We start from the raw sequence: 14,665 nt of genomic DNA, 5'->3' as shown, positions 1-14,665 counted from the left end.
TTGATGCATTCAGAGAATTTGTTTGAGTCACGATTGCATGGTCCGAAAAATCGATTTCAAGGTTAGGAACATTCAAAGAGCTTCGGAATCCATCGCTGTAATCTGCTATCTGCAATCTTGCCCAAAGCGCGTTGTCTCCGCACTCACGTGATGTAAACAAACCACATTGGTGCCTGAGGCATGATTTCAAAGCCCTAGCCCCAAGTGCCCTAATCCCGATCGGGGTTAGTGCCGCACACTACGAATTACCAAAGATTCCAACGGATAGTCGATTCTTTCTCATCTTCGACAGCCGACAACCCGCCCTATCTTCGACACCGCTTCCTCGTCGAACAACACCGCAAAAATGGCCACCGAGTTGACCGTCCAGTCGGAGCGCGCTTTCCAGAAGCAGCCTCACATCTTCCTTAACACCAAGGCCAAGGCTTCCTCCAAGAAGTCCGCTGCTGGCCGCCGCTGGTACAAGGATGTCGGTCTCGGTTTCCGTACCCCCAAGGCCGCCATTGAGGGCACCTACATCGGTATGCACGACATTCGCTGAAAATTACGCTCGAAAAGTGATGGACTTTGGAATGGATGGTCTTTTCGTGAATTGGACCAGAGGGGTCGCATGGCAAAAACAAGAGGATATTGGAAACGATAAAGCGCCCGTGTTCGAAGTTGAATACTCGAAAACCTGAACGAAAAGACCATTCATGATGAATCCGCAAATTTCGAGCTTTTCTTGTGGTTCATATCACTAATTTTCAATCTCAGACCACAAGTGCCCCTTCACCGGTACCGTGAGCATTCGCGGTCGTGTCCTTACCGGAAAGGTCGTTTCCACCAAGATGCACCGTACCCTCGTCATCCGCCGTGAATACCTTCACTACGTCCCCAAGTACAACCGTTACGAGAGACGCCACAAGAATCTCTCTGCTCACGTTTCCCCCGCTTTCCGTGTTGAGGAGGGTGACACCGTCACCGTCGGCCAGTGCCGTCCTCTCTCCAAGACTGTATGTTGATACCGGATATCTTGTCCAGATTTGCGGCTGTTGGGGCTATAGAATCATACTCTGTGGTTTTACAACAGCACGCAGTGGGCGCTCATATGTGTTGACAAATCAATATCTGACTCACATTCTCTCGCAGGTCCGCTTCAACGTGCTTAAGGTTCTCCCCGCCAAGCAGAAGAGCGGTATGTATCGAAATTTATTGGTTTTGACTTTCAATGAAGAGATTCGCTGACCAATCTTCCCTTACAGTCAAGTCTTTTGCCAAGTTCTAAGGGTTGAAACAACCGGGTGTTTTGAAGGCGAGGGAAGCGGTATGGATAGGATACCAGGAAAGTTCTTGGATGGGGATCGGGATAGTTTACGAGTTCCAATGTCCCAGATACCTCGCTGAAGGATGTGTATCCACGCAAAAATCAAAAGATTTATTCAACTCTCCTGTGATGGAAACTGTACAACAGCTTTGGCTCAAGGAACAGTTGATAACATGTGGCAATCTGAACTGAGCCTATCTCAATGCGCATCTTGGGTTCTTTCCGGCCTCTCTCAACCTTTGCAACAAGAAACCATCTTATACCCCATTAAAGCGAGAGACACTTTGTGGAAAAAGGGTAGTTGGTCTTTACTTTCACATCCAAGTAGGGGCTGTTTGGGCCTTTAAATTTACTAATGGGACCCTGTTTCCTGGTTACCTCGGTCGATACAAAGCATAATCATGGGTATATGAGACTGGTGTCTGAATATATGTGACTAATGGCGCATGAACCATGTGTAAAGTGTATGCCCATTGTGGTTTGGATAATATTGACATCTAGAAGATATGTAACCGTACAACAGGATGTGACTGATTTGACTTCTTTTGATTCGTTTTGTTTGTTTTTTCAAGTAATTGTACATTACACTCGTACTTCTAGCTTGATCATTCCATCTCGTCCTCGGTCTGCGTCGGTCATGTGTTCACAAAGTCATGTTCTCCATCCACCTTCAGACCACCACTGGATGTGTGAGGTATATTCGATATCCCTGCGATCACCCATGGAACGTGACTGTGACCCTCTTCCGAATGGCCGCAAGATATTCCGTTGTCCTGGGGTTGGAGTGTTGGGATCTTGATATCCTCCGTCTGACGGCCAGTCATCATCTTCTATTTGATCGATGGATGGTGTTCTGGAACCCATCTGCTCCAATTGGCGTTTAAGACCGTGATACAAGAAATTGGGCAATCGATCTTCAATTTCATTATCGTCCACGATACGGGGCAAAGTGCTCATCGCGTCATCGGGGTTATCCTCCAGGAAGATTCCGCTCTCATGGGTCGAAGAATTATCATCATCGAAAGTTTCAGTCCTGTCATCCATGGGCATTGGTTGATTATCACAGTCGCTTGGGCCTGCTTCGCCAGAGCTTCCCTTCAAATTTTCATCATGTTTATTGAATTCGTGCTGACCCTGATCGTGCTGGTAGTCAATTTCAGACCCCTGCTCACACCACATACAGACCTTCCCGTGGCTAGTGACTACCGGCTCCTCACTTCCCAGGTAAGCGATTGGTTCGTGGATGTGCATGTGGCTAACAGTTTCTTTCATCGTTCCAATGTCACTTTGACTATTATTGTCGGCCCAATAGTTGCTTGTTTCTTGTTCTTCTGTCTGTTGCGGTGGAGTCTTCACGCTCTGAGTTGATTCCAGGGCGCTTTGTGGTACTGGGATGATTCTATTCATGGCAGTCCTCTAATAAAACAGACGTCAGACTTCGAGTCACCTATTTTGAGGATCAACTTACGCTAGCAAGAGTAACCGATGGTAAAGACCTGGTGCGCACGCTTGCAGTTGACTCTGAGGGTCTCCATAGAGATATGTCCAGGCTGTCTTCCTTCTTTTCTCTGATTGATAGGCGCAATGTTTGAGCCATAGACTCGACTTTTGCTATGATGTCTTTCCATCTTCCGTCCCTCTTGAAATCTGTGGCAATATGAACATCGTACCAAACAAGATTCCCACTGTCTCTCATCCAGGTCCACTGGGTGATAAGAGTCGTAATTGGGAGAAAGCCTTTGATTCCACGCTCATCTAAATGAGATCTAAACATTCTAGAAAAGATCTCTTCCCATGCCTTATTTTCGCGGTGGTAAAATCGGTACAGACAGCAAAGTACTTGGCGCATATAGTCATTCCACCGGATATTCGGTCTTCGTTGAGGTTTTGCGGACTTCATTCTAAATTAGAGCGAGAGCAGGTGATTAGTATACAGGTAGTAAGGTTGACGGCGGGACTTGTGAGGTTGCATACTTGAACACTCGGCTCATTGAAGATGATGGACTAGAAGAAGGAGTCTGGGGGTCTTGGGAGGTGGTCAGATGTGGGAGGCTTAATAGTAAGCGTTGGTGGACCAGCAGTGAAGAGGGAGAGGAATAAGTATAACAACTCTAGGTAGAGATAGCTGGGGAGACTATCCCCTTGGAAACAAGAACTGTACTTTGTATGACAGAGAGACAAGACCAAATTAGTTGATGGGTGATGAAATATTGGATTTCGGAGTAGGTTTGAAAAGTATTTGTTTGAAAATGGCTTGAGAGGAAGGTAACAAAGAGAGCTAAAAAGATCATTCAGAAAAACCCAAGGTTCAACAGTACGAACTACATGCCCAACTAAAATCGCCTATATATAGTGACTATGGGGTTCCTAAATCTCAATTATAACCAAAGTCGTGGACTTCGTACCTAGGTAAATGGTCGATATTTTATTTATGTGGTCTACGTGGAGATTATAGGTAGTGGACTACTAACTATGTTATACATTCCTAAGTGTACACATGTACATATTTAGTCATAGATCAGATACAAGAGCAAATTTGATCCGAGGGAGGTTTAGTTATATCCATCCCATCTTTCTAATAGCATATGTAGGTCTTGGTGAGCCACCCGCTAGACTACCTTCTATATCCAACACTCTATTGCAGACCTTTTTACTGTCAATGATCAAAAAGGGACAGGAGCATGGTATTCTCTATAGGAAAATGGTTATGTATACAGGTAATATCTTCGGTTCGTAATCCGCATCACAATTTGGGGTTGTAGCCAAGGGTTTCTAGAATAGTCATGTTCGAAGAAACCGGCGAACTTCTATTTGGATATATATCTCAAGACAATTGAAAAAAAAAATCAAATTAAATTGTATGTATACTATGCCTATGGATTGTCTAGTTTATGCTGAGACAAGCGGAAGCCATGCATATATATAAACGTGTAGATAAATGATGTGCCTGACATTTCCCAAAATCTAAGCCTTTAGAATGTGGTATTATCTATAATATATCAAGCTAGAACATATCAGCCTGGCATTAATTTTGACATCCATCTAGACGTCTATATATCTTATGTTTGAGGATTGATATACTTCCATATGCACGAGCCGGTCCTCGTTCCAAATAGTGCTAGTCCCGATTAGGCTACCTCTAGGAACATGCAGTCCGCCCCCCCCAGGAACTCCCTCTGCCATCCTTGGTCATCTCTCTTTTTGCTATTCTTATCTCTCCCTTCACCTCTCGGTCCATATTCATGTTCCTGTGAAAATTCGTACTCGTCAATTCTTGAACCGGCCCTTCCGACCGGACTCTGACCCTCTTGGAAACCCAACCTTCTCCAGACTCTCAGCATGGCCCAATGAGCCACGTCATGAGCGATACGGGTGATGATTTAAGATTTCTTCGCAAACTATAAGTGGTTTGATTCCTGGAGCCGGCTCTCCAGACTTTTATTGCCAAACCCTTGTTTCTCCACAGCTTGAATTCTTCTTTTTAAACTGTCCGGGGTTGGGCATCGATCTCGCGACTTCCACAACATGGCTGGAGGATTTGAAAAATCAGTAAAAGGGGCCACAAAGCTCAAGGTAAGTTTGGAACCTCTGTTCATTTTATGTGTGCAATCACTAACTTTCTGATCGGAACAGCTTGCTGCCCCTAAATCCAAATACATCGAACACATTCTTGTGGCAACCCATACCGGCGAGGCGGGAGTGGCAGAGGTATTCCGAACACTCCAACTGCGACTTCGAGACTCGGCATGGACCATTGTATTCAAGGCGCTCATCGTCCTTCATCTTATGATTCGGGAGGGTCAACTGGACGCTGCGCTAGGATACTTGTCTGACAATCCGAAGAAAATCGCGCCTAGTAATTTCTCAGAAGGTAACGATCGTGGAGCTTTGCTATAGAAGCGCGGCTTGCTAAAGGAACTCGTAGCGCAATCACAGGGACATAATATCCGACGGTATGCCGAGTATCTTATCACACGCGCCAAAGCGTTCGAGGCCTCGAAGACGGACCATGTGCGAAGCGGACCTGGACGGTTGAAGAGGATAGGTGTGGAAAAAGGTCTCCTGAGAGAGACGGAAATTGTTCAGAAGCAGATCCGCGTGTTGCTACGGTGTGATGTAGGTTAACCCGGCGTTTTCCGGTCTCCTACTTAATGACTGACAGAGTATAGCTTTTGACGGATGAACCCGAGAACGAAATTAGCTTGACAGCATTCCGCCTCCTCACACTCGATCTATTGACGCTATACTCGGTCATGAACGAGGGCACAATTAATGTTTTGGGTAAGCCAACCCCTCGCTTCCCTATGACTGTTGATCTGACCTTGAATACACACAGAACATTATTTTGAAATGTCGCGGCCGGATAGTATCCGCGCCCTGGCAATATACAAGACGTTCACGAAGCAAACAGAGGAAGTGGTCCAGTTTTTGGGGGTGGCAAGACATTTCCAATCCGCGACCCGTTTAGAGATCCCAAAGCTCAAGCATGCCTCCACCGACCTGGCGCGGCTTTTAGAGGACGACCTCAATGATCCTGATTTCGACCTCCGCCGACGGGAATACTTGGCTAAAAAGGGTGTTCGCGTTCCGCCAAATATGGAAGCCAGTGCGACTGCCGACACCGCAAAACCGACATCAACGCCAAATCCCCCGATGTCGATATCTACCAAGCAACAAGAACAAGCCAAACCGGCCCCCGTGGACTTGATTGACTTCTTTGACTCTATTGAGCAGAATCAGCAGCCGATGGGACAACAAACCTCAATGCAGTATCAGCAAACAGGGTTTCAACAACAGCCGCAGCAACTGGTCTATGCCCAGCAGACTGGCATCCAGCAGCAACCTCAGGCAACCGCGTACGGGCAGCCGACGCAATATGGCGCGCCTTACCAAGCACAGGGCCCTAACAACCCATTCGGAGGACAGCAGCAGCAGCCGCAACCGCAACCACCCCAGCCGCTTCAAGCTATGCCAACCGGCGCTGGGTTTGGTGGATACACAGCGCAGCCACAGCAGTATGGCTTCCAGTCACAATTGGCTCCTATTCCACAGGAAGGCGTTGCCTCTTTCACTCAACAGCAGCAGCAGGCGCCCCAACCCTTGCAGCCTCAGCACACCAATCCATTCCGTCAGTCAATGATGACCAACTCGTCCACGGGCGGTCCCCCACCTGCCGCCCCTCTTTCTCGGCAGAACACAAACCCATTCGCCAAACGACTTTCTACCGCAAACCCTCAATATAACCCCGCCCCAAATGAGCAATTCCACCCTCCTCTACCCCCGCAAGCGCAAGCCCCTCAACCACAAGCGCAGCCAATTCAACCTCAACGGACAGGGACCAATCCTTTCGTACGTAGCTCGCCTGCTCCACATCAACCAGCAGCAGCCCCCTTGCGCCCTAACCCGACTGGCAGCACCAATCCTTTCCGTCAGAGCCAATTTATCAATCAGCAGACGGGACAGGGCTGGCAAAACAGTGGACAAACCGGTACTATGGGCGGGCTAGAACATCTGGAGACGGTGCCGATCTTCCCACGCCCCGGGATGACCTAAATTTGAAGCTCCATCCATTTATATGGCCTTGTAATGGAACCCATGCCCATTAGATTATTCTCCCTTGACTATCTTATCCTATCTCATTTGCTTCCCACACTGTTCTTTTCGCCTCCTCATCACGTAGTCGGGAATGTCTAGCCTTTTTTTCGAGTGTACATAAATGGAATGTTGTACATGTACGCTGTCTTAGGTACATTGGGAACAACCCCGGGGCCAAGCTTCTTTGTTCCACGGATGTGTTCGGAAATTGGTGCCCCGGCCTGTACTTTATTGGGCTTGAGAGTCATATTGTCAATTCCTATATTTTATATACTGAAAATCCATTGGTGCTGACTAGATATTCTGACGTCAAAAGGGAATTTTGGCCCCCGAATCCTTTTGAACCTTTGACTTTACAATGATTGTGAAATACCGGGATTGAATGAAAAGTCCTATATTTGGAAGACTTCTACCCCTTGAAAGCCCCAGAATCTTTGTATACACCTGGGCAGTTACAAAATAGTTTCTAATCTAAGCTGTCATAAAAGTAGTGGACCAATAAAGTGGATATAAACACAATAGCTTGTGTGGGAACACCCTCCATAAAAGGGCGATCTTCAGGGATTCTTTTTGCGTTGAGAATTCTTCCTTTGGTGGCACTAAACTATTAGCGAGACCGATGATTCGATCACTTTATGAATCCAATTTCCTCGTACATTCGATCCCTACCCCGCTGACTTTTTTTTTCCCTTTCTCTTCCTCCACCCTTTCCTCTCCATGGACAAATTTGGTTACGAACAGACCTTGCCCGTGCTAACTCGGCCATCGGCCGCGGCTTGGTCTGTGGCCGATCCGATCCACCCTGACAACGTCCCCGTGCAATCCCATCCTAATGTACACTCAACTGCCCATAATGAACAAACTTCATCCCAGTCATCTCCTGAAGCAACGCCAGCTCCTCCACAGCCTTCAAATCCTCCGATCGCCACTACAGCTCCAGGACCCAGCCGCAATGCACCTACAAAGGTCCGCAAACCCCGCAAGAATGCCAATGCTTCTGCGGGGAAATCAACGTTATTTTGGGTCAACAGCGACCAGCAGACCGCAGCGGAGGGAACAAAAGAAGAGACTCTAAAAAGGATCCGGTCTCATGTGATGTCCGAGCATAATCGGAAGAAGCGCATTGAGAGTACAAAACAATACAATAAAAGCAAATGGAAACACTCACCTTATGAGCCGCCTACAAAGGATACCGATGCACTTGTATCTTCTGGATCTGCGCCTGCGTTGACAAGCCCACCTGCGAGTTCGGACAACAATCGAATATCCGATGAGCAAGACCCAGACGTCGAAGAAATTGTACCCACAAGCGCTGTTGGATACCCTGAGATATCGGATACATCTTGGGACGACACCAGTTTCGATGGAACGATGGTGTACCCCCCTGGGCCATCTGTATGGTCTTATGTTGGACAAGGGGCCAATGACCCCTTTAGTACCGGCCATACACATTTGACAGATAGAATGATGCGACATTTACGAGTCTGTAAGTGCCACCTCGATCCTGGGATCGATAATTTGCCTACTGACACTGTCATAGTCCTATGGGACCTCACACAAGAAGCACACCCATTGCAAACGCGTTATAAACCGAAACTGCAGGCGCATTGGGCTGCTTTAATTCAGCGTGACCCGGCAATCTTACATGCGACAATTTGCATGGCAACATCTAACGATGCTATGCGTGCAGGCGAGCTACCCATTCGAGACCCTAATCAAAAGCGGAGTCAGTTGGTGATTGATACGTTTCACCACCGGGGTGAGACTATTCGATTGGTCAACGAGGGTCTGTCAGATCCTGTCAAGGCTTCCAGTGACGCTCTGATTGCTGCAGTTTCTACTTTATTAACAATTGAAGTATGTATAACATTTGAAACATGTAACCTTGACTGTGATTTCGGGGTGGATAGCGGTTTCCGGCGCAAGCTGATCCCAGTGCCCAATGCCGTATTCTCCCCATGCACAAGCTGCTGCGCAAATGAACCGTGAATACACATCGATGCTGACACCGATTGAAGATTGCGTCAGGTAATCCCGATTATCTCAAAATCCATTTGGCAGGATTGCGACAGATGATCGCACTTCGAAAGAACTTTGACGATGTCCCCTCAGATGTTCGGTTCCAAATTTCATGGTTCGTGGTTCCGCCCTGCGCCAGGCACGATAAACACTTCACTAACGACACCCAGGACTGACATCCGAGTCGCTTGCATGGCCCATGCAAGACCCATATTCCCCTTTGTCCGCTATCCCCGCCCAACGCGGCTCTCTATCGTCCCACCCAACGACGACGTAGCATTACTCTCGACCCGCCTCATCCCTTTACTCAAAATACCCGGCATCTTCGGCGAAGCCATGCCACAAATTGTATATGATCTCCTCGAGCTATCCTGGTATGCGGAATGGATCAAAGGCAATACTGGATACAAGGAATTCAACGAGGAAACCGAGGATTACTTCAACACAGAAGTGCTGCATGTAGAATACCAGCTGCACTCAGATCGATACACACCAACAGGCCAAGTGAAATGCGATAACTCTATTGAGGGTTGTACTCGCCTGGCCTTACTATTGTTCCACAACAGCGCCATTTGGAACTTCTACCCAATGATAGGCCAATTACTTCCCAAGCCGATTCAGGCCTTGCGCACCGCACTTGAGGCCACCATCCCATCTGGTTTATTCGCGCTGTGTCGCGACTTGTTGCTCTGGCTGCTCTTCATGGGAGCAGCTTGCAGTGCAACCTTGCCATCAGAGCGAGCATTCTTTGTAGCTGAGCTGGCTACTGCTGCTCGGCTGCAAGGGATCACTTCGTGGCAGGAGGCCCGCGCTCTTTTGCTAGGCTTCTTTTTTGTTGATCGCATTCACCTACCTATGCTTCGTCAAATTTGGGACGAGACTATGTTACAATTGGACCTGTCAGCACAGTGAACAAAATTGGATGCTTGGCCAAGGTGTTGTCTATTCCACCTAGGTTGTACACAAGCAACCATCTCTGTGCCTATACCGTGGACTTGTCGCTCTCCTTGCGATCCGCAACCAACCATTATAAATATCCATAGCCTAGTGCACACCATATACTTCAAATTAATTGATGACAAAACCCCGGTCGCATCCGGGGCTTTTGACTGGCCTCTCTGTTACAGTCGATTCCCTGGTCCCTTTTATACTGGTCCATCAAGTCCCTTTTAATCGCTTCCAAGGTCGGGCGAGTACGGAGTAAGCAAGGACAAAATCACACTGTTTGCGAAAAGCCAAGATACCAAGGCCCCCGAAAGCCCCTGACAAGAGTAACCAAACACCAAACTCTAACACATCATTCATATAATTCCGACCAAGCCGGAAATTCCCTATAGTCTCGGCATTCGACCTGCAAATAGAACGACTGACAGGTCCATCTGTCCACCAAGATAAGCCGGCATCCCGATCCCGAACAATCTCCGCCCGTTACTGCATCAGACGAAGCTGACACGCTGCGTCGTACAATGCTACCTTTAGAGTAAGCTCCGAGTTTCATCCGGGTGGAGATCGGCGTTGGCTCGGTGTTTTGCTGAGCTCGATCTTTTAGCTTGTTTGAAGATTTTGACTTATTTTGGCTTTCTCTATCTTTTCTAATCCATCTTTGTCACCAGGGACCAAGGGGAATCAGGGGGTCTTACGAGATATACTTCCTAAAAATGGAAAGGAGTATATTGGAAAAAAGTTGAGTGTCATTTAGAATCCAATTATTGGCACATCAAGGAGCATCTCAGGGCCGAGAAAACGCCGGCCAGAGATCAAGGACCCAGTATATCCACTGTCCACTCTGACAAGTCCCGGACACGGCAGGCTAGTCAAGGGTTTAGGTATAAACACCGGGTGACGCCTCGCTGAGGGGGAAGAAAAAAAAAACCATAGTGACACCTGAGACATGTGCATCCTTCTGTGCCCCTATTTTTTTTCTTCTGCTTTCCCATATGCTCAATTCAAAGCTTTTTGGCCTTGATCAGCTTAGTCTTGATTGACACAGCAAAATGTGATTTAGGCTGATCCATGCATTGGATCTATGACCACGCCTGCAGGCTTTGACTAACCTTGCAGGTACTTGGACCATTGTCGACAGAAACATATCTACGAACGTTTTCAGCTCGCAGCAGGTACCAAGTCTATGTGTATGCACGGCTACACAAGATACTTGAGTACTTGCATTGACTTTGAAATACCAAGTTCAAACTGGGTCAAAGACTAAACCAACCAACACCAGCTCAGCGAAGTCATTGAACGAGCACAGGTATGAGGACATACTACAAGGTCGAAGATAAATTTGGCGCATTGTCATTAACATGGTTGAATTAATTACTGAGTCACACAACTCGCAGGTAAGGAAACACTAAATACATCAAGGAAAATCAGGGAGCACCGAGCGTGAAGCTCAATGCCCCCGAACAATTACAGCCAGCACCGACTAACTCCATTGAAGAGCGCGATGACTAGCGAATAAACATTTTGCAACTGCACTCGACAGGATGGTCCGTATTGATCATCCATGCACGGCAACAGTCACAGGCGACGAACGAACCTTCGAACCGCATCCAAATCGATCAACGAACAAACGAGTCGAAATCTGAGAGCAAAGTACGAGTGGAAATTATATCGCACGCAGCCTATACATACAACACTGGGTATCGAAAACATTACAAGCACCTAGCGGCTCTCCACTCCCTCCCTTTTGGTTTTGAAAAGGAAATCGCTTATGCGAGCTCACGCTCAGTCTTGCCACGGCGGCTCCTGCCAGTGGCGGACCAGGGGAAGTGAGCCACAGGGATGATGAAGAAGCTGTTGCTAGTGTCGGCAATACCAGCGAGGGCGTTGTACCAGGCAGCAAAGGCAGCAAGGAGACCAAACAGACCACCGGCCTTCTGGACTGGGAGGTTGACCTGGCCCTGGGCATCGCGCTGCAGGTAGGAGATGCCGAGGAGCAAGAAAGTCAAGTCCAGGAAGAAGAAGAGCAGGAAGAAAGCGACGGTCGACTTGAGCGTGCAGAACAGCATGATGGTGGTGAAAATGAACCATCCCTATTTGCGGTCAGCGGTTGTTTCTTGCGACGATTGAGGACATTGCAACAATGTGTGAAATTGGGCGAAAAGAGAGAACTTACCATTAGGAAGAGACCCATGGAGTTATAGAACTTGGCAGGGTCCGTGGCTGTGAGCGTCGATTCGATCTCGAATCCACCGGGAGTCAAAACGATAGCGAAAGCGAGCCAGAAACCACCGTACGAGGAGAGAGCAGTGGCACCGAACGTGTTACCAACAGCCATTTCCCTGGAAAAGCGACAATGTCAGTAGGAGTCAATCTCACTCCCCCTAGGTCTGTGAAACCCCAGGGTCATATGGGTTACGGCTACGTACCACATGCCGGAAAGCAGCTGAACGAGACCGCCATAACCGAAAGCAAGAGCGATCACGATGTTAGGAGCAGAGATGTCCCTGGCACCGATGTTGATAGCACTCAGCACGAAAGTGGTGAGGGCGAAAGCGCACAGGCCGAGAGGTGCAGGATTGGCGAATTTGCGACCTTCAACGGGCTTGTACAGACCGGGCTGGAACTCTCCACCGAAGGCGGGCAGAGAAGCGTCCACGGTGTTGACATGGGCGAGGGGTCCGTAGCCGAAGCGTGCGGCAGCGCGGGCCACCTGGTGCTCTTCGGCGGACAGTTGGGGCTGCATGGGGGCACCGGAGCCGTTCTGAGGAGCGGTACCAATGTCCTTCTCCAACCCGCCGTTGTTAACTGCTTCTGTCGCAGACATGATGCAGTTTTATATGAACTGATATTATCGTTAAAAAAAAGGTTGGAATAATAAACAAAAAGGAAACCAGCAAGCTGGATATAAAAAGAACCCGAGAAGTATAACACAGTTATAGATTGGGGGATATATGAAAAGGAATCCAATCAATGGAGCACAGCACCGAGTTGATTCGAAGAACAAAAAAAAAGTTGGGGAAGGAAGAGGAATAGGAACAGGTGCGATGGGGAAACTATTATAGGTTCGAAAGTTCGAAAGTTCGAAAGCTCCCAAAAAGCCCAAGCCGAAATAGTTGAGAGAAAAATGGAGGAAAGGAAAGACGATGTGGAACCCGCCAAAAAACTTACAATAATTATTTTCTTCTTTTATTTTTTTTTTTTTCAAACTGCAATGATGTGCAGCCGCCAGAATCCGTCCCACTTTAACACTAACAGAGGTTAATTGCAAAAGTTTGGACAATAAAAGTGGAGAGTCGATATAGCAGAGACAGTGAGAACAGAGAGAGAGAGGGAGACAGATTCCTTGGGGGGAATCTACTTTATTATTATATCGGTACTCTCGGACCAAGTTGAAATCCCTTTTTCCCTTTTTCCTTTTTCTTTTTTATTTATTAAAATTGCTAATGGTTTCACAGGGATCAGAAACCCCATATTGTATACCGGGTCATCTAGAGCAATGCCGAATTAGCCATGCAGGGACGGGACGGAGGAATGGGAGCTGCATAATACCAACACCATTGGCTCCGGAAAGGCAAGGATGAAAGGAAACATGAGCCCGGGGAAAGAAAGTGGGGAGAAGGGATCCGGGGAACATTATTATTGGTGAACATCATCGGTCAGTTGGTAAACACCGTCATGATATGACTATTATTTGCTATCATTTGCTTGGATTGGTGTCTTTTGGGGTATGCAATTGAGAAAATACTGTGGATTAACACTGCATTGGGGACTATTCTTGCTGGAACCGGGGCTAACTCTAAGTTCTATTAAGCGTGCAGCGATCGTTTCACTGTTCAAACGTGAACTATTAATCTCAATTTCCTCTTATTATGTACTCCGTACAGCTCGTGATTTTACAGTGGGTCAATTCAAGGGTCTTACTCGAACCGTAGCGTCCCGTGGAATATATACTAGTATATACAATATACAGAGGTGACCAAGCGTTTGCATTAGGGCATGGCATGATCCGCAATCAAGATTATTTGTGATCATCTAGCCCACTTCGCACCGCTGGCATCGGAACAGGACTTGATTGAACCAAAGACACGCGGCTTATACCGAAGCTTTTCCCCTAGTGCGAAGGAGAAATGGAGTTTGATGGAGTATCGTTATACAATATGGAGAGTATGGAGAGAACTTCTTGGGGGCGAGATGTGTGGAGCAACAATTTTGTTGATCTATCAATGTTCTCTGGTAGAAGTGACTTCCTAAGCACAGCATTCTCGGGAGCAAATCCCGGGTACTGTGTACCGACCCGAGTCGACTGCGTCACGACCTCGGTTCAACCAGTCGCCGTGAACTGATTTGCGCTTCACTCTTTTACTTCGTACTTATGCCCGAATTATCCTGAATTTCTCGATATAACAAAATTGTGAAATAATTCATCATAAAACGTAGGAACAAAGTACCATATACTTTTAGGCTGATATTCTAAGGCTTTCGGGTATGATTACGCACCAATGAATTTGTCCACCGATCAACGCTATTGCAATATACCTTGTTATTATTCCATTAAAAGAGGGAATATTTGCATGGATTAGTGCGGTTTAGCCGGACTCAATTGATTCAACTTGAAATTATTCTTTTATGTGGGTCACAGCATATCCCCCTTTTGCCCCTTTTTTGAGTCGGGATACGAAGCACGGATGCACCACTAACAGAGCAGCTAAGAGACCTAAACTACCACTAATTCACACTATTTCACTACGCTGCGCGGCTGCGCGGAGTTGCCGTTGTCACTCAGGTCAATCCTCATCAAAC

General features: G+C 47.4%; 5 protein-coding genes across 5 annotated transcripts; 3 read left to right on the top strand and 2 right to left on the bottom strand.

Moving 5' to 3' along the window:
* Nucleotides 1-37: 37 nt before the first annotated feature.
* On the top strand, nt 38-1,267 carry N7529_005706 (40S ribosomal uS17 domain-containing protein; the record flags this gene model as incomplete). The annotated part of the gene is made up of 5 exons (XM_057241233.1): nt 38-133; nt 269-521; nt 757-995; nt 1,132-1,177; nt 1,245-1,267. 5 exons carry the CDS (start codon nt 38-40, stop codon nt 1,265-1,267), a joined length of 657 nt encoding a protein of 218 aa, XP_057096592.1.
* Nucleotides 1,268-1,957: 690 nt separating this feature from the next.
* On the bottom strand, nt 1,958-3,206 carry N7529_005705 (uncharacterized protein; the record flags this gene model as incomplete). Its single annotated transcript, XM_057241232.1, has 2 exons — nt 1,958-2,722; nt 2,775-3,206. The coding sequence occupies 2 exons, from the start codon at nt 3,204-3,206 to the stop codon at nt 1,958-1,960; spliced, it is 1,197 nt and encodes a 398-aa protein (XP_057096591.1).
* Nucleotides 3,207-4,831: 1,625 nt separating this feature from the next.
* Nucleotides 4,832-6,859, top strand: N7529_005704 (ENTH domain protein; the record flags this gene model as incomplete). Its single annotated transcript, XM_057241231.1, has 5 exons — nt 4,832-4,879; nt 4,940-5,177; nt 5,232-5,422; nt 5,476-5,587; nt 5,643-6,859. The coding sequence occupies 5 exons, from the start codon at nt 4,832-4,834 to the stop codon at nt 6,857-6,859; spliced, it is 1,806 nt and encodes a 601-aa protein (XP_057096590.1).
* Nucleotides 6,860-7,618: 759 nt separating this feature from the next.
* Nucleotides 7,619-9,832, top strand: N7529_005703 (uncharacterized protein; the record flags this gene model as incomplete). The annotated part of the gene is made up of 4 exons (XM_057241230.1): nt 7,619-8,387; nt 8,442-8,758; nt 8,920-9,035; nt 9,091-9,832. The coding sequence occupies 4 exons, from the start codon at nt 7,619-7,621 to the stop codon at nt 9,830-9,832; spliced, it is 1,944 nt and encodes a 647-aa protein (XP_057096589.1).
* A 1,799-nt stretch (nt 9,833-11,631) lies between these two features.
* Nucleotides 11,632-12,689, bottom strand: N7529_005702 (acetate uptake transporter family protein; the record flags this gene model as incomplete). Its single annotated transcript, XM_057241229.1, has 3 exons — nt 11,632-11,955; nt 12,039-12,204; nt 12,292-12,689. 3 exons carry the CDS (start codon nt 12,687-12,689, stop codon nt 11,632-11,634), a joined length of 888 nt encoding a protein of 295 aa, XP_057096588.1.
* Nucleotides 12,690-14,665: the final 1,976 nt, after the last annotated feature.

The sequence above is a fragment of the Penicillium soppii genome (genome assembly GCF_028829465.1).
Source record: "Penicillium soppii strain IBT 18220 chromosome Unknown utg000005l, whole genome shotgun sequence".
Taxonomy (NCBI): domain Eukaryota; kingdom Fungi; phylum Ascomycota; class Eurotiomycetes; order Eurotiales; family Aspergillaceae; genus Penicillium; species Penicillium soppii.
This window is presented reverse-complemented; position numbering and strand designations above follow the sequence as displayed.